The sequence below is a fragment of the Ictalurus furcatus genome, chromosome 7, assembly GCF_023375685.1.
Source record: "Ictalurus furcatus strain D&B chromosome 7, Billie_1.0, whole genome shotgun sequence".
Lineage (NCBI taxonomy): Eukaryota > Metazoa > Chordata > Actinopteri > Siluriformes > Ictaluridae > Ictalurus > Ictalurus furcatus.
In genome coordinates, this window is record NC_071261.1 from 28616600 (window position 1) to 28636936 (window position 20337).

Sequence of the window (20337 nt, forward strand, 5' to 3'; positions counted from 1 at the left end):
CCAAGTCTAGTCCTTTTTTGTTACTAATTTGTCAAATCTACTTCGAATAGCTTGGAAGCCATTCCAGACACTTGACCTCGCTGTGACCTTGACCCTGTTTGGATCAATTCCGAAATCGAATTAGTTCATTTGCTGGTTGCAGTGATGTTGTAATTCCAGATTAATCTCATAAACATTCGATCCCTCGTTCTTGACACATCACACGAAGATGGATGGACGTACAGCCGGAAAATGTAAAACACGTTAAAAATAGACGGAGACAAATCAAGTAAACGAGTAAGCAATGGGAATAAGTGCGTGTTTAATATGGGTCAAAAAATACCGCTTAATTACTCATTAAGGTTGAAAATGAATAAACTGTTAAAATATTAATGAATAATGCAAATAATAAGTAGTCTTGAAGTAAAGTAAAAAGATTAGTTTTTTAGCTGGATGATGATAATAATAATAATAATAATAATAATAATAATAATGATGAAGGTCGACTCAAAACTACTGAGGGCCTGCAAGACAACAACAGCATAATTTTCACCATAGAAATAAACATAAATATCACAGAAATAAACATCATTTAACATGAAGTGTATAAAGAGCAGTGTGCTTTATTAATGCATGACAGGGATATCACGCCGAATTTGTTGACAGAATGAAACAGGAGCTTTTTTTTTTTTTTAATATACCTCCCATCCATTCATGTTTCCTGAATGCCATTAGTTACTCTTTTTCATCATCTGTTGAATTGAAACACTCACGTGATTTCACAGTGACTGAATTACTTCATTCTTTCAGCGTATATAGATCACCTGATTAAGACTCCTGCACCTCCAACTGGCAATGCTGTTGGCAAGTATCAGACATATCTTACTTTACTCTCCAGTGAGATTATTACATTGGGAGATAAAGAGCTAAAAATTATTATTATTATTATTATTTTATGAGAAAGCTCTCAAAGCCTGAACGTATTTTATTTTTTTTTTTAGTATTAAACGAATGGATTTTATAAAATTGTTAAAACTATGACATCTCTTTCTCTCAGATTGTCCTGTGGGGTTTTTTGGTGCGCCCAACTGTCAACGTGAGTGTGCTGATCACTTAAATTTGCTGTAACACATTCTATGAAGCCCATATTCATAAATCATTATAACTGTGTTTATCATTGCTTAAGTTGGTAATGATTCCATGCAAGCATTTATTATATAATGATTGATTTATATTATAATGATTGAATATCATGAAGTATAATAGTAAGCATCTCCAATAATGCCTTCATGATTATTTACAATCACGCTGTAAAACAAGTATTAATTATATTACCATGTACTGTACTGGACATCCTTCTTTTATAACTAATAATAACCTGTTTACCATAAATATAATGCAATTCTGATATTTATTAACAGTTTTTAAAAAGCAGTAATTATACAGTGTAAAGTGCTTTGAGTGCCTAGAAAAACACTATATAATCCTAAGGAATTATTATTATTATTATTATTATTATTATTATTATTAAAGAGGGCAAACACTTCTGGCTACACCGGAGTTATGCTGGAGTGAGACCAGAAGCCAGTTACTGAAATATTGCCTCAATCCCTGATTTCATTATTCCTCCTAAGTTGAAAAAAAACTCAAAGCTTGTTTGTTAACTTTAGGTGATGTTGCGATATATATATATATATGTGTGTGAGATATAATTTTGGTGTCACTATGTAAAAGCGTTGCTAAGATATGCCCTCACTTCCTGTGTGACGACTTCAAGTTAGTCTGCAGGTTGTGGATGAACCGTCTCACGTTTCAACAATCCAAGAAACAAGTAATGTCCGTATTTATCTCAGGATGCTGTGATCCAGATTCCGTGATAATTGGACAAAATTTGCGAGAAAAAACAATTTTTATTTCAAAATGGCCGGCATAATTTTTATTATTTTATTTATTTATTTTTTGCAAAGCGACTTCGATAAAGTTTTCAAATTTCAATAGTGTTTCTGTATGTATTTTGACCATTATATTAGGCTTGATGTGGCATTATTAGAGTTTTTAAACTGCTCACAAGGAGTCATTAGCAACTTACAGATAATTATTATGAATTTATTAAGGTCTTACCAAATTACTTTTCCTTTCACCCACTTCCTTTATCCTCTCGTTTTGCCTGAGCGCTACCTTAATGCCTGTCTCTCTGTTACTCTGTACAAACTTTATTCTTTAACTTAATGCACATTAAACACTTCCTGCTCTGGGCTGAACTCCAGAATAGTACAAAATAGCCTTTGTTTGATTTTAATATAATGGCTTTGCTGTAACACTCCATTGGCTCGTTCGCACTAATTCCCATCCTCCTCAGGCCTCCTCTGCTCTGCCAAACTTATTTATTTAATTCTCGGAAGTACTTATTCCTGCAGAGCACTCGGGTCTAAAGTCCGAGGCCTCTTTTTTTCCCCCCATCCATTGTTTTGGTCACCAACTGCGACTGTTTTGCAGGGAATGTTGACGGCTCCTTGGCTCGCATAATGCCCGTTATACTCCGCTCACTCTGCCAAGGTTACTTCCTGTGTAGTGCCCTAAAGACAAAACCTATTGTATAAAAACTACTGTATTGACATCGAATGCACATGGATTCTAAAATGTTAGCACAATACAAAATGTCATGAGGGTAGAATAACAGTTACTCTGTGATCCACATGTACAGTATTAATCATTTGGTCTTAAGTCACTCAGATATTATTTCAGTCCCCTGGTTGGTGAAAGTCTCAGGTTTAACATGTATATGGAACAATGAGGTTTGTAATAACACATGAGGATGTAATAATATTACAGTAATGATGATGACGATGATGACTTTCTTTAAGACACCGTGCTGAAGAGAGAATAACGCTAGTGTTTTTCTTTGCAGCATGTGCGTGTGAGCGAGGTGGTACAGTTCCAGAGATCTGCAGTGTGTCTGGACAATGTTTATGCCGTCCTGAGGTTACAGGCCAGAGCTGTGACCGCTGTCGTCCGGGCCATCACTCCTTCCCGTACTGCCACTGTGAGCTTTCAGACTTAATAAACATAACCAACCAGCTCACAGCTCACTCACTCACACTGTAATACTTAATCAACCTATGGATAAATCTCCAGTATTGGTACAAAAATGCACTTCTTTCTAGACTTGGAAAAGTACGGAGGCAATGATATTCTGTTCTCAAAGCATTAGTGACTCAAGACACTAAGGGTCTGAATCTAAAGAATGGCTTAATGCAAGAATTGTTTATGGTTCATTGAACAAGCATGAAAAACATTGTTTAAGCCCTTTCCAATAAGGATCTGTAAAGCTTATTTTGGTTTGACAAAATGATCTTTATAATACAGTCTCGTGAAAAAGGTACGTTTCTTTTTTTTTTGCTGAGTTTATGTGTGTGTCATTATTGAGCGCTTCCTAAAATGCTTCCAAAATGACAGGCACACACATGTAGCATCTAACTTCCTGTGGTTTCACGATTAAGTAGGTATTTCAGATATGAGTCCAAAAAAGCCATAATGTTTTACTAAAGCGCCTTTAATGTTCTGACATTAACATTTTCAAACTTCAATAATATTTGTGTAGGTATTTGTGTAAACATTCTTTTCCTTTCTGAACCTTTCTGAATTTTCCTTCTTGAACCTTACCTTTACCCTTGCCTACCTTACCTTACCCTACACTACCCTACCTTAGTTTTACCTTACATTACCTTACCGTACCTTTACCTTATCCTACCTTACCCTACCCTACACTACGTTACTTACCATATCTTACCTTTACCTTACCCTACCCTACACTACCCTACCTTAGCGTTACCTTACATTACCTTATCGTACCTTTACCTTACCTTAATCTTACCCTACCTTATCCTACTTACCTTACCCTACCCTACCTTACCTTACCCTACACTACCTTACCCTACTTTACCTTACCTACCTTACCTTAATCTTACCCTACCTTACCTTTACCTTACCCTACACTACCTTACCCTACCTTACCTTACCCTACCTTACCTTAACCTTACCCTACCCTACCTTAACCTACCTTACCTTAATCTTACCCTACCTTATCCTACTTACCTTACCCAACCCTACCTTACCTTACCTTACCCTACACTACCTTACCCTACTTTACCTTACCTACCTTACCTTAATCTTACCCTACCTTACCTTTACCTTACCCAACCCTACCTTACCTTACCTTACCCTACACTACCTTACCCTACTTTACCTTACCTACCTTACCTTAATCTTACCCTACCTTACCTTTACCTTACCCAACCCTACCTTACCTTACCTTACCCTACACTACCTTACCCTACTTTACCTTACCTACTTTACCTTAATCTTACCCTACCTTACCTTTACCTTACCCTACTTACCTTACCCTACCCTATCTTACCTTAATCTTACCCTACCTTACCCTACCCTACCTTACCCTTACCTTACACTACTTACCCTACCTTACCTTACCTTTACCTTACCTTACCCTACCTTACCTTACCCTTACCTTACGCTACTTACCCTACCCTACCTTACTTTACCTTAACTTACCCTATCTTACCTTATCTTCACTTTACCTTACCATACCATACCTAACTTTACCTTACATTTACCTTACCCTACCCTACTTTACCTTACCTTTACCTTTTCTCACGATACTCTACCCAACCTTATGTTACCTTACCCTACTCTACCCTACCTTATTTTACCCTACCTTACCTTACCCTACACTACATTACCCTACACTATCTTACCCTACCCTACCTTACATTACCCTACTCTACCCTACCTTACCTTATCCTTCCCTACTCTACCTTACCCTACTCTACTCTGCCCTACCTTACTTTAACTTACCCTACCTTACCTTACCCTCCTCCCCTACACTACCTACCTTAACTTACCCTACCCTACACTACCTTACCCTGCCCTACCTTACCCTACCCTACACTATCTTACCCTACATTACCTTACCCTTCCCTACTCTACCTTACCCTACTCTACTCTACCCTACCTTACTTTAACTTACCCTACCTTACCTTACCCTCCTCCCCGACACTACCTACCTTAACTTACCCTACCCTACACTACCTTACCCTGCCCTACCTTACCCTACCCTACACTATCTTACCCTACATTACCTTACCCTTCCCTACTCTACCTTACCCTACTCTACTCTACCCTACCTTACTTTAACTTACCCTACCTTACCTTACCCTCCTCCCCTACACTACCTACCTTAACTTACCCTACCCTACACTACCTTACCCTGCCCTACCTTACCCTACCCTACACTATCTTACCCTACATTACCTTACCCTACACTACCTTACCCTGCCCTACCTTACCCTACCCTACACTATCTTACCCTACATTTCCTTACCCTACACTACCTTACCTTACCCTACCTTACCTTACCCTCCTCCCCTACACTACCTACCTTAACTTACCCTACCCTACACTACCTTACCTTGCCCTACCTTACCCTACCCTACACTATCTTACCCTACATTACCTTACCCTACACTACCTTACCTTACCCTGCCCTACCTTACCCTACACTACCTTACCTTACCCTACCTTACCTTACCCTTCCCTACTCTACCTTACCCTACTCTACTCTACTCTACCTTACTTTACCTTACCCTACCTTACCTTTCCTTACCCTACCCTATCTTACCTTACCCTACACTACCCAAATTAAGGAAGATAAACAGGATTGAATTGGTTGATTACATTCTCTCCTTAGTGTGCCGATGTGATGGGCCTGGGGTGTATGATCTTTCATGTGAACCGACGGGTCAGTGTCGCTGTCGACCCAACTACATCGGCCTACAGTGTGAGCAATGCGCCATGGGATACTACGCATACCCGACATGCTCCCGTACGTGTGGTATCTTTTGTTTCGTATGTAATAATGTGTTGCTTTTTTGTATTATGATCCGGATATTTAGTTCAGTGTAAGATTTATGAAATCACTTTTTTCTTCCCAGCATGCCATTGTTCGCGAGAAGGCTCTCTTGATGGGTCATGTGACCCAAAGACAGGTCAGTGCGTGTGTAATCCTGCCGTGACAGGACACAGGTGTGACCGCTGTGTCGAACCCGACCAGACCTTTCCTGATTGCTTTGGTAATTATAAAACCGCATATTTACAGCAGGATTGTTTCATCTCACGCTCGTCTTGTTTCTACATGCATCACGCGCCGTACTCTTGGAATATTCTTAGCATTGTGTTGATGGACAGAATGTGAGTCTGGGATGAAGTTTTTCTCTGCATGACAGCTCTGTGTCCACACCTTCAGAGGAATGCAGATTTACTGAAGAAACACTGTAGTGTGCACTGCTAACACTAGTGTGCAAACCCAGAATGTGTATTTTTTTTCTTTTTCTCCTCAGTCACTGTTAAACCATATGATTTAAAAGTGTGTGTCTGTGTGTGCGATGATTTTTCAGACCTCGACACCTCCTGCAATTCTGCAGGGTCAGACATAGACACTAAGGATCCATTAACGGTATGTAACTCACACGTGTAACTAACACGTGTTCTCACAGCTTCTGAGGTTTGTGTCTTACGCCTTAAATACTGCAAATGACAGTAGAGGCCTTAGAGGACGTGTCAGTAGATGAGTTAACTACCTTATAAATCTTGCTGTTCACACTTTACACGTGTTCATACATTAGCAGGATGTAAATCTGTAAAAATCTGATTGGTCAGAAGGTGTTGATTATTGTTCTATTACAACAACTCTGACAATAGATTCGGCTGTAATTCAGTTAGCTCATTAAAGGTTTAAGGCAGGGGTGTCCAATCTTATCCGCAAAGGGCCGGTGTGGGTGCAGGTTTTCATTCCAACCAAGGAGGAGCCACACCTGATTCCACCTGTTTTAATCAGTTGAGCTTGGATTTCATTAGACTCAGGTGTGGCTTCTGCTTGGTTGGAATGAAAACCTGCACCCAGACCGGCCCTTTGCCGATAAGATTGGACACCCCTGGTTTAAGGATACAGGGATTCAACTCATGACCTTCTGATCAGTAACACTATAGCTTGTTCTATGATATGATATGATATCATATTTATAGTAACATGTACAAGGACTTGTATGGTGGATGCTCCACTCAAACTGAGACTGATAGTAAAGAGATTAAAAATGTGCTGATAAAGTTTTTTTAAATTGAGAAATTATTTTTATTGAAACTTTTTTTTTTTTTGAATCGGTTGTGTTACAGGAAGCATGTATCTGCCTACCGTATGTAGAGGGACCTGAATGTGAACACTGCAAACCTCTTTACTGGAACCTGGATCCTGAAAACCCAACTGGCTGTGCTGGTGCGTCCCACGTCACACTCACTCATGTCTTAATTCCGTTCAGTGCTATTTGATATGATTTAAATCTAAATCAAATTGAATTCCATTCCAGTCCTTTTGATTCAAATCAATTAGATGGAATTCAGTTCCATTCTGTTTTAATAGAAGATTGAAATTCTATTCTATTCTATTTAAAAAAAGTTAAATGAAATTATATTAATTATGATATTATATTTGAATCAGAGGAATTATATATTTGACCTGATTCAGATCATTTAAAGTGAATTCCATTTCATTTTTATTTGCCTTGATTGGAAGAAATTCTATTCCATTAATCTGTTGATTGAAAGAAATTCCAATCAATTTAATTGTGTTCAATTCCATTCCATTTGCTTTTTATTCAAGTTAATTCCATTCTGTTTGCTTTGATTTTTAAATAAATTCTATTCTATTACATTCAATTCCATTCCACTTGGTTTGATTCAAATAAATTCTATTCCATTCCATTCGACTGGCTTTGAATCAAATAAATTCTATTCCATTTGTATTGATTCAAATAAATTCTATTCCATTCAATTAAATTTCATTCCACTGACTTTGAATCACATTCAATTCTATTCCATTTGGCTAGTTCTAATAAATTCTGTTCCACTCAGTTCCATTCCGTTCCACTTGCTTTGGTTTCAAATAGGTTCTGTTCCATTCAAATTGAATTCCATTTGCTTTTTATTCAATAAATTCTGTTCCATTCAATTCCATTCCACTGGCTTTGATTCAAATAAATTCTATTTCATTCAGTTCCAGTCCATTTGCTTTTATTCAAATCCCATTCCATTCTCTTCGATTCAAATAAATTCTATTCCATTCAAATTTCATTCCATTCCACTGGCTTTGGAATCAAATAAATTCTATTCCATTTGTATTGTTTCAAATAAATTCTATTCCATTCATTACATTTTCGACTGCCATTACACACATCTCTAAATGAAATGTTAACTTACATTCAAGTCCCTCACAATGTTTCTTGCAGTTTGTTATTGGAGGTGTGTAGTGTTTGCTATCAGTGTTGTCCGTGTGTGTGGCCTGACCTGCTTTTTTAAGTTCTATGAGAGAAACAGAGTACTTTCTGCATGTTAACACTATAAATATCCAAACAAAGTAGAGTAGAAACGGCATTGTTTTAAACTCATCATGCACTAGAGAAGCAGTGAAATGTCCCGCAGTGGTTTGGGTAGGTTTTTTTGTTCATCACGTTCCCTCCCTTCCTTTCCTGCTCTCACTGACCTGTAGAGTCCGTTTCATTGTCAGAGGAGAAATGTCGTAAGGATTAGGTCCTGTTTCAATTCATAACCAGTCACAGGAAATGATTCGAATCATCACCAGTCCTGTAGCATGCAAGCTGATTCGTGCGCTTTTTCAAGAGCCATGTATCTGTCATTCTAACTCTGACTTTCAGCAGCTTTCCATAATCCTGACACTGATATGAGCAAAATAACTATGTGGACACGTTCCTTAAAATCTGAGAGATTAGATTAGAGATGAATAAATCTGGAATGAAGTTTACTTTAAAAGCTATAATAAATTATAAGATAGTGTGGAGTTGTAGAGTGTTTAATTTTTTTGTGTCTTTTGATGTATTGTAGTTCTATATTCATTTCAACTATTAGTCACTGCAGCTACAGCGGCAGGGATCATTCCTGGGAGACTTTTAAAGCTGATTTCCCTGGCTTTTAATCCAAACCTCTCTTATTTGGGGATTGGATTTCGAAATACTGCACATGGTATTACTATATAAGTGGTTATTAGTCTCCATCCCCACCCCCGTCCCCAGGCAACAGATGTTATTTTTTGAAATTAGATCCTTTTGCTCCTTTTTTTCTGTTCAAACACAAATTTGAGATGTAAATTGCAAACAGTGCACCCTTGAAGGCTTAAAGTAGTCATAAAGTATGACTACAGGACTATGAATAAGGTAGATTCATAGTCCTGACTTGACATTCTACTGATCAGCTTGATCAAGGTCATGACTTTCAACTGAGATAGATGAGTACCTTTTAGTAAAAACAGTCTACATCTTGTCTCGTGTGAAACTGACATATGAAGTTTTTATACTTACGCATCTTTCAAAAACTCATATATTTCCCCTGAGGTTATAAAGTTTATATAGGACACCAATTTTAAAAAGCCTGCATGATTTGTATAAATTTATTATACCGATTATTACTCTGGACTTAAATTGAATAAAGAGCGCATTATGACTCGTTTAGGACACGAAAAGTTGAAGATAGACTTGTAACTTGACTTGGGACTTGAATGCCAAGACGTGAGACGTGTAGGACTTGTGGTACTTGTGAAAACAATGACTTGGTCCATCGTCTGCTGCCGGGGCCGTATTCAAATTTGGTGACTTGAGTCTAAATGTTATGTTAATATTTACGCAGGGAAAGTTATATCTGTTAAGAGATAGGTTAAGAACTTGCTTACGCCAATTCAGATTTATGTGAATTACCTGCCTATAGTTAACGTTTCTCAGTAAAAATCTCAATGAAACCACAACTTAATGAAGCCGTGAGATACTATGTCAAAGTTATGAAATTGTTTTTTTTTTTTTTTTGCTATTTTAAGTCATCGAATTAATAAAATAATTTCATTTTTTTTTTCCCGTTAATTCGGAAAATTTGCCCACAGTTTGAAGGATAAGCTGACCAAGCACTCATCTGCCACACATAAAGGGAATTTTAAGTTAATTTATAACTTTGTTCATGAAAGATGGTGTCTCCTCAGATGTCCTCCATGTGAAAAATAAACCTTTAATTGTCTTTAAATGGACAATACTATTTGATAATTAATCGTGTCATATTTATACTGTGTATTTAATGGCTTGTGGAACGGGTGTAGTGCTGTCAGAGAGCCTGAACATCAGCCTGAAGTGTAGCTAGCCATAAACCATGACTCTCTCTTTCCTCTTTGATGTTTCATCCGTGGGTTGTTTGCTTTGTGCTACATAGATCACTTTTATTTATTTATTTTAGCATTGAATAGACAGCCAGTGCAGGTAATCAGGGCCTATTCATCCAGCTCCACCTTTCTTTTTCCACCTTCCTCTGTCCTTCTTGACCCTGCTCATCTGCTGCTTTTTCTGCCTCAGTATAGATGTCCATATCCTCTTGTCTCCATTTTAAACCAAAAGAATAGGGTAGGATGTTCTTTTTATGAATTCATTAGAGTAATAGGCTTGACTGGTTTGCTAACATACAGACAGTGAAAAGAGCTGAAGAAAACAGGACCTTTTGTACAGTTATGTTCACGTAAGCATCATAGTACTTGAATAACACTTATATAAGGCATACGATATAAGGGTAATACCGTATCCAGTGGATTCTGGACATTATTTTCCACATGGGTGCTAGAATAATAACATTGACCGCACATCACCACTATTCATGCCCTCAAACTAGGTATAACACAAGTTCATAAACTTAAATGTAATCACCTGATCGCATCATGACTCACATGAAATACTGCTAAGCTAACCTTAACTAGCTTAGCTAGTGTTATCTCACCAGCAGCTGGTATTTGATATTAGAAGTGCTAGCCATGTTCTAGCTAATATTAGACTAAGTATAATATTGTGTACAGTAATTAAGGCCAGTAGACAAGTTGGCTAGCAAGCTAGCCAACCTTAAGTCAACTACTTTATTGTGGACTAGGGAGAAAAACAGTAGCCGAGTTTGCTAGCAAGCTAGTTTACGTTGTCATTTTAAACCTGTAGCTAGCACCTAGCAAAGTTTCTAATGTTAGCAACTATTATATTAGCATTGACTTAATTAAGTCGATTTTATTGATAATTTATGGCAACATAAATGCTACATTTTGTTGTGAGGAATCACTGACTGTTGGTGGGATTTCAAAACAGTAAGAAAGATGAGAAAGCAGCAAGCAAACATGAGATATTTCAGCGTACTGTCACAGGCTTGTAATCCAGAAAGGACATCATCATCTGAAAACAAATTATATATTAATATCGCTAATGTCAAGGGTAATTCGAAAAAAAATATTTGGGAACTGTTTGATGTATGAAAAAAAAAGTGAATAACATTCAACTCTAATGCATCCTGTACTCTAACCTGTCTTATAAATGGCTCAGTGAAATGTTTTTTTTTTTCTTTCCTTTTCAGAGTGCATGTGTGATGCTAAAGGGACTCAGAGTGGTGTGGGTGAATGTCATGAGGTGAGTGAGTTTAATGAAGCTAGTTCACCTATAGACAATGAACTTCATTACAGTCAGGGTTGCCAGATCTAGAGAAATATAAGTATTGCCAAAAAAAAAACAAAAAAACAACAAAATTCAGTGTCATTAAACAAGCCTAAACACAACCCTATACATCTAATTAATATTATATTATCCTGTATTATTCCAGATGTTGTCATAAATAAAGTATACCTGTGAGAATGACTAAAGTTTATGTGTATATGTGTATATACATATGTATGTGTATATATATATATATATATATATATATATATATATATATATATATATATATATATATATATATATACATGTGTATGTATGTATGAGAAGAAAACCCTCAACTTACAGGAACAAAAAAGTTCAAAAATCGCCCAACAAAACCTGAAAGGAAAAAAAAATCTATCAAAAAACATGCAGGGGAAAGTTTTTAAAATTATCCCAAAAAAAAACTGCCAGGAAAAAAAATTGGCCAAAAACCCTGCAGAATTTATTTATTTTTTATCATTTTAAAATCGGCCAAAAACAAACTGGCAGGAAAAAAAATAAGCTAAAAATAAATAAATAAATAAAACTGCAGAAAAAAGTTCAAATCAGCCAAAAAACTTGCAGGAAAAAAAAAAATCAGCCAAAAAATTGCTCAACAGAACCAGCAGGATAAATACACACTCATCATTTGGAAAAGATGTATTTTTATTGTATTTCTTGCAGTAAAATGAGCATGAATGACGTCATTTATGTGATTACATTTTTAATTTTTTTATAAAATTAGTCTTAAATTAGAATCGAAGTTTATTTGAAGCTAAAATCTGCTTTGTGGAACCTGTGCAAAATTCAATTTGTATAGCGCGTATAACGGTGGGCATTGTCACTCAGTCACACGCAGCAGCTTCACCGAAATATATAAATATATAAATGAGTAACTGATTTGAGTTATTCTTTGGCAAAGTGTGTGTGATGCAGTGTGTGTGTTTTGTATTTCAGAAAACTGGTGAATGTTTCTGCAAGCCCAACATTTGCAGCCACGCCTGTGATACATGTGACGACGGCTACTTCCTGCTGCAGGAGAAGAACTATTTTGGTTGCCAGGGTGAGTGAATGGAGTGGAAGGCAGTAATCAGTAATCTTTTAATCAAAACATACACACCCTTCAGCTTTGCTCGCTGTGTGTGTGTGCGTGCGTGTGTGTGTGTGTGTGAGATACTGACACGAGTATACTGTAAACCAGAAGCAGTGTTATATATTTAAAAAAAAGGCCACAGTGTTCTTGTGAATTATTGAACTGAAGTGAACTTTATTGTCCTCTCCAGAGTAAATGTGGCTTTGCTCTCACCTGCTGGTCAACATTTCACACCCGAAGAGATCAATTTATGAAAGTTCTGGGTGTTAGTGAAGAGTGTCAAACGAGCAAGGTTATTCAAATTGGGATTGTAATCGGTTAAAACCAAAAAAGTATAACTCGTGAGAACTTGCTAATGGACTTTCAACCCGAGCGACCTGAGGACAGACCATAATATGCAGTCCGAGGTTGCCAGGTGTGTGTCGTTTAAACTCGACTCGACACTGTGTTATCTGTGTGTTTGTTCAGAGCGAGTCGTCTGCGCTGGTCACGTTATGAAGTGTACGTGAGTGTACATGTCTGAGAAGCTACCTGTTTAATCGTCTTTCTCTAATAGGCTGCCAGTGCGATGTGGGCGGGGCTGTAGGGCGTGGCTGCGATGAGCTGACTGGTCAGTGCTGGTGCCGGAAGCACATGCGCGGCCGAACGTGCTCTGAGTAAGCACCGGGCTTCATCTCGGTTTTATTCTTTTACACTTTCATTAAACTTTCCCAAAGCCTGACCATCCTTTCAGCAATTCAATCACGAAAGGAATACACAGCACAAGATATGACACACACACACACACACACGTACATCATCTCCGAAGTGAGACATTTCTGATTTATGAAGCTCTTTTCACTCAGCTGCTATTTCTGTCACTCTTGTGCTGTTTTAGTGTGAGTCACTTTATCTTCCTGATGAAACACTCACTCTCTCCACTGTGTGTGTGTGTGTGTGTGTGTGTGTGTGTGTGTGTGTGTGTGTGTGTGTCACAGGCCAGAGCCCAGCTTCTACATCCCTGACCTCCATCATCTGAAGTTTGAGGCAGAGAATGGCATCATGCCCAATGCCCGGCCCGTGCGCTTCGGATACGACCCAAACGAGTTCCCACAATTCAGCTGGAGAGGCTACGCGACACTCTCGCGTGCGCAGGTAACAATAACACACCTGATGTAGTGAGATCATTTCATCGGAGTCAGATAGAAATGTACAAACACACAGAAATAGACAAATCGTGTACCTCACGAGGAGAATTATCGGCCTGAATTTATTAACAGAGGAAATCAAGCTATCAGTGTGGTCCATTTTAGAAATCGTTTTCATATGAAGCGAATGTGTTGGATATTAGACACCACATGACTTTCAGCTAATATACAGCATGCACTGGTGTAATACTGGAATTCAACACTGCATTAAAAGCAAGCACTGATTAGTTATTTATTTGTTTGTTTGTTTGTTTGTTTGTTATTCCTTACAACTTTTAATCCCTTCATCTTTACATATTTCTACAATTCCTTCCTTCCTGCCTTCCTTCTTTCCATTCACCCTTTTTTTCTTTTCTTCTTCCTTTCACTTTTCTTTTCCATCCTTCCTTCTTCTCTTTGTTTCTCCCACCCAACCCTTCTTCCCATCTATCTATCTATCTATCTATCTATCTATTTGTTATTCCTTACAACTTTTAATCCCTTCATCTTTACATCTTTCTACAATTCCTTTCCTTTCTTTCTTCCTCTCGGTCTCTCTCTCTTTCACTCTCTTTGTTCCTCCCATCCTTCCTTTCCTCTTTCCACCCTTTTTCCACCCTTTTTCTCTTTTATTTATTCATTTGTTTGTTTTTGTTTACTCCTTTCACCTTTCCATCCTTTCATCTTTTTACAATCCCTTCCTTCCTTTATTCCTTCCCTTCTCCCCCCTGTGTGCCCCTTCCTTGCTCTCTTTGTTCCTCCCATCCTTCCTTTCTTCCTTCCACCCTTTCTATCTATCTATCTATCTATCTATTCCTTTCACCTTTCCATCCTTTCATCCTTACTGTACATCTTTCTACAATTCCTTCCTTTTCTTTCTTTCTTTCTCTCTGTCTCTCTCTCTCTCTCTCTCTCTCTCTCTCTCTCACACGCACACACTCTGTCCCTTCCTTCCTCTTTCCAGCCTTTCTTCCTTGTTTATTTGTTTCGTTGTTTGTTTTTGGTTGTTATTCCTTTCACCTTTCCATCCTTACATCTTTCTACAATTCCTTCATTCCTTTATTCCTTCCCTTCTTTCTTTCCTCCCTCCTCTCTGTGGCCCTTCCATCCTTCCTTCCTTCCTTCCACCCTTTCTCCCATATCTATCTATCTATCTATCTATCTATTACCTTGAACCATATTATTGTATGAATTCATTTCAAAGGAAAATGGTCTTAGCCTCGCACCGTGGATTAGGTGAATGAAGAAAACGGATAAATTGATGAGATGTTTATTATTAATTTATGAATGAACACTGCTCTTGTTTAAATAAAAAATGCTAGTATAAACTGTACGGTGTAATATTGTATATACAGTATTGTTTTGTACAGCGTGTATTTTAAGGCCTGGTTGATGTTTAATCAATCTTGAACTAATCCTATTCCATGCTGCTTTATTGCAGTTATTCTCTGAGGAATGAATCCCTCACTTTTGTTTACAGTAAAACATTTTTTTTTTATTCTGGAAATCATCTGGATGAAATCATTTCCACTAATCACGAGCAGAGCAGTTCTTCTCGATCTCGGACGAGATCTGTGCAGCTTTACTGCGCAGCTTTTTAACCGCCTGTAATGCAGTTAAACGTGTGCAGTAATGATCAAGCTTTTGAGCTCTAACCCTGTCTCTCTTCTCAGCCAGAGGTGGAGGTGTATGTTGTTGTCACCTCCTCTGGTCCCTTTACCGTTGTAATGCGCTACATGACCGCCGGCGTGCACACGCCCGTGCGCGGGAGAGTCTTACTGGTGGCGGGATCGAGCTTTTACTCTCACTGCAGCTGTAAGTGACGAGCAGACTGACCATCATCATCATCATCATCATCATCATACTATCCTGTGCTACTTCTTCCATGTTTTTCTACTCATATGATCCTTTTTCAGCTACTGTATTCTCTAACTAACAAAATGACTTCGTTATCATGTACATTACAGCACCTGTAAACATTTGTCCCTTATTTAACTCTCTTGAAGACAAAAAAACATCCTGTGTCCGAAAAATTTCACAGCTTCACAAACTGCTGACGCTGGAGACTCCTTCCGTTAACGTTATATAAACTTCTCCATATATATATATATATATTTTTTGTTAAATGACATTTCAGTTTTTTAATCAGTTTAGTATTAATGAAGTGTCTGCTATACAATGCCATGTGTATACTGTTACTATGGAAACGATCACAAGTGCATTCGCTTGTAACTGGAACTTCAGTTAAGAAGAAGTCTTTATTATTTGTCACACGTATGTTAAAGCACAGTGAAATTCTTCTCTTCGAATGTCCCAGCTTGTTAGGAAGTCGGGGTCAGAGTGTAGGGTCAGCCTTGATACAGCGCCCCTGGAGCAGAGAGGGTTAAGGGCCTTGCTCAAGGGCCCGACCGTGGTAGATTTGGCAGTGCTGGGTCTTGAACCCCTGACCTTCCGATCAGTAACAGAGAGGCTTGCTAGAAAATGAATCAGCACCTTCTATCCAATCAGAATCGAGAGCGCTGCAGTATAATCCTGAATGAGTTGTTAGACATATTTGTTGATTATTATGATAGTTTGTTATATTAGACTAGTCACATCTGAGCTCTTATACAACGATTGCATGATTTTCCTTCTTTCCTGCTAACGCCTTCATGCTAGTACTTTGCTTGCAGCTTGAGCTTGTTTGTCCTGCACTGAATGCTGGGAAATCGGGGCCTGTTTTTTAGTAGGAATTTAAGGAGAAGTTTTAAAGAAGGTTCACATTGAGTGGCCTGTGGCTCTGGAGTCCCTGCTGTGGAGCTGTAGTTGAGCACTGACGTGTATAACCTGACCCACCTGACCTGCTAGTGTGTGTGAGTGTCCATGTTCACGTTCTCCCTTCAGAATGAAGTGTGTGTGAGTGTGCATGCCAATGAGACACACCCTCCTCACTTCCTCATGCTGCTGCGCTACGCTAACCCTAACGGAGCCCACGTGAGCGGCCGAGTCACCGTCACCCGCACCCGGGGCACACCAGGTACTCCTGTCTGTCTGTCTGTCTGTCTGTCTGTCTGTCTGTCTGTATATACAGCATAGATGTAACTCTATATGCTTGTCTGTCTGTCTGTCTGTCTGTCTGTATATACAGCATAGATGTAACTCTATATGCTTGTCTGTCTGTCTGTCTGTCTGTATATACAGTATAGATGTAACTCTATATGCTTGTCTGTCTGTCTGTATATACAGTATAGATGTAACTCTATATGCTTGTCTGTCTGTCTGTATATACAGTATAGATGTAACTCTATATGCTTGTCTGTCTGTCTGTCTGTCTGTCTGTATATACAGTATAGATGTAACTCTATATGCTTGTCTGTCTGTCTGTCTGTATATACAGTATAGATGTAACTCTATATGCTTGTCTGTCTGTCTGTCTGTCTGTATATACAGTATAGATGTAACTCTATATGCTTGTCTGTCTGTCTGTCTGTATATACAGTATAGATGTAACTCTATATGCTTGTCTGTCTGTCTGTCTGTATATACAGTATAGATGTAACTCTATATGCTTGTCTGTCTGTCTGTCTGTATATACAGTATAGATGTAACTCTATATGCTTGTCTGTCTGTCTGTCTGTCTGTCTGTATATTCAGTATAGATGTAACTCTATATGCTTGTCTGTCTGTCTGTCTGTCTGTCTGTATATACAGTATAGATGTAACTCTATATGCTTGTCTGTCTGTCTGTCTGTCTGTCTGTATATACAGTATAGATGTAACTCTATATGCTTGTCTGTCTGTCTGTCTGTCTGTATATACAGTATAGATGTAACTCTATATGCTTGTCTGTCTGTCTGTCTGTCTGTCTGTATATACAGTATAGATGTAACTCTATATGCTTGTCTGTCTGTCTGTATATACAGTATAGATGTAACTCTATATGCTTGTCTGTCTGTCTGTCTGTCTGTCTGTATATACAGTATAGATGTAACTCTATATGCTTGTCTGTCTGTCTGTATATACAGTATAGATGTAACTCTATATGCTTGTCTGTCTGTCTGTCTGTCTGTCTGTATATACAGTATAGATGTAACTCTATATGCTTGTCTGTCTGTCTGTCTGTATATACAGCATAGATGTAACTCTATATGCTTGTCTGCCTGTCTGTTAGTCTGTCCGTGTAAATATGATCTCCTGGGATTTTCACACACTACAGTCTCTAGAGTTGTCTTGTCTGTCTGTCTGTCTGTCTGTCTGTCTGTATATACATAGATATACAGTCATGTAAAAAAAAAATAAGTACACCCCATGGAAATTGTTGGCTTTTTTGACATATCTGGACAAGCAAACATTTGATCATCTTTGAAACAGCGCCTATTAATAAAGTTGATGTACTTGAACAAAACCACAAGGAAAACGAGCATTTTCAATCATTTATACAACAGAATTATCAATAGATGTGTGAAAAAGTAAGTACACCCTTGGCCTCAGAAGCTAGTATTGCCCCCTTTAGCAGAAATAACTTCTTGTAGGTGTTTTGCATAATTGTCCACCAGGCTTGCTGGAATGCAATATTCTTTCAGTTATGAGATGTTTGAGGGTTTTCTTGCATGTTCTGCCACCCACAACATTCACATCCACCCACAACATTTCAATGGGATTCAAATCCGGGCTTTGACTAGGCCATTCCATAACCCTCCATTTCTTCTTTCTGAGCCATTCCTTGGTGGATTTGCTAGTGTGTTTAGGATCATTATCCTGTTGAAAGGTCCACTTTCGGTTCAACTTTCAGACAGACGGCCTTACATTATCTTCAAGCACTCTTTGATATGATGCAGAATTCATAGTTGTATAAATAAATGAATGCAAGCTGTCCAGTCCCTGAGGCAGAGAAGCAACCCCAAACCATAACATTTCCACCACCGTGCTTCACAGTTGGTATGAAGTGCTTCTCCTGAAAAGCTGTCTTTGGTCAACGGCAAACATGTCTGCTGTTACTGTGGCCAAACAACTCTATCTTTAACCCTGTCCAGAGCACATTATTCCAAAAGGCCTGGTCTTTGCCTATATCCTCATCGACAAACTGCAGTCCTGCAAAGGCTTTTTCCTGGCACACCTCCCATGCAGCTCAAATTTGTGCAATCTCTTTCTGATTGTAGAAGCATGCACTTTAACACCAACAGCAGTAAGACTTACTAGCAGATCCTGTGATGAAATCCTGGGGTTCTCGGGGACTTCTTTTTGCATCAGACGGTCTGCTCTTGGGCTGAATTTCCCTGGACGGCCAGTCCCGGACAAATTGGCAGTCGTTTGAAATCTGCGGCATTTGTAGATGATTTTCCTCACAGTGAAATGATGTATCAAATAATTTGGAGACACCACACACCTCACTAACAAAGGGAACACCAGACACTAGATATGAAAGGGGTATAAATAAGACCGGTTCCACCTGCACTTCCTGAGCAGGTTCTAATCACTGCCACCCGATCTTCAACACCTGATTCTAATTATATGGATTTGAAGGTGCGATAAATGTCGGGGTGTACTTACTTTTTGCATGTGACTGATCTGCTTTCTTGTTCATTTAAATTGTAAAAATTACTACAAAATGTCATTTGATAGAGTGTATCAACATTATTAATAGGCACTGATTCAAAGAGGGTCAAAAGTTGGCTTGTCCAAATATGCCCGAAAAAGCTAACATTTTCCATGGGGTGCACTTATTTTTTCACATGACTGTAATTTGTGTGTGTATGTGTGTGTGTGTGTGTATTTCTCTCCCCCTGTACATACTGGTCTGAATACACTACCGATATAGACCAGATTTCATGCGTTATTAACCTGGCACTTAACACACAGCACTCTAACGAGCACAGTCTTCTGCTTTCACAGGGAGGATTAAAACACAACACGCAGCGTGTGTGTGTGTGTGTGTGAGAGAGAGAGAGAATCTGAATAAAAATAACTTACTTAAATATTAACATAACCTTTTGAACTTAAGCCACCAGCTCCGAATACGTCTCGCATCACCGCAGGGTTACAGAAACGTTCTACACTAACACACACACACTGTTTAATGATGTATCATGCTGGTAGTATTGCTTTTAGAGTTCAGGAAACGAAATACACCGATGCAGTGTGAACAAATATTATTAGTAATTGAAATGTAAAAAAAGAAAAAAATGAAAATAGTTATGGAGTATTGATTATGTTACAATTATATACAGTATTATAAAATGAAGAAATGATCCATGTCAGTAACTTACTCCACTCCACTCCACTGTAGTGATTGGTTCTTTTTCCTTCTGTAGGGTCTGGAGATAGTAAAGAGGTGCTGTTTCCTCCCAGCCGCTCTCCCGCCTTCCTCACCGTTCCCGGAGACGGATTCGCCCAGCCCTTCACTCTCAGTACGGGGAAATGGATCGTGTGTGTGCAAGCTGAGGGAATCCTGCTGGTTAGTTCCAGTTTCTTATCCTCATCAAAAGTTGTGATATGAATTGACTTTCTTATAGAGTAA

General features: G+C 38.4%; 1 protein-coding gene across 3 annotated transcripts in view; it reads left to right on the top strand.

Annotated features, from left to right (window-relative positions):
• The window catches only part of si:ch211-241e1.3 (laminin subunit alpha-3), a 112205-nt gene that overhangs the window by 33511 nt on the left and 58357 nt on the right, over positions 1–20337 (top strand). Inside the window, exons 11-23 of one of the 3 annotated variants that reach the window (XM_053629659.1) lie at positions 790–843; positions 1037–1075; positions 2888–3022; positions 5744–5878; positions 5988–6125; positions 6450–6508; positions 7225–7324; positions 11482–11534; positions 12540–12645; positions 13232–13331; positions 13653–13809; positions 15515–15656; positions 20132–20274. In XM_053629659.1, the coding sequence (XP_053485634.1) occupies positions 790–843; positions 1037–1075; positions 2888–3022; positions 5744–5878; positions 5988–6125; positions 6450–6508; positions 7225–7324; positions 11482–11534; positions 12540–12645; positions 13232–13331; positions 13653–13809; positions 15515–15656; positions 20132–20274 (1361 nt within the window). Of the gene's footprint in view, positions 1–789; positions 844–1036; positions 1076–2887; positions 3023–5743; positions 5879–5987; positions 6126–6449; positions 6509–7224; positions 7325–11481; positions 11535–12539; positions 12646–13231; positions 13332–13652; positions 13810–15514; positions 15657–16724; positions 16858–20131; positions 20275–20337 lie in introns of all 3 variants that reach the window. The other 2 variants (XM_053629660.1, XM_053629661.1) reach the window with 2 other exon arrangements.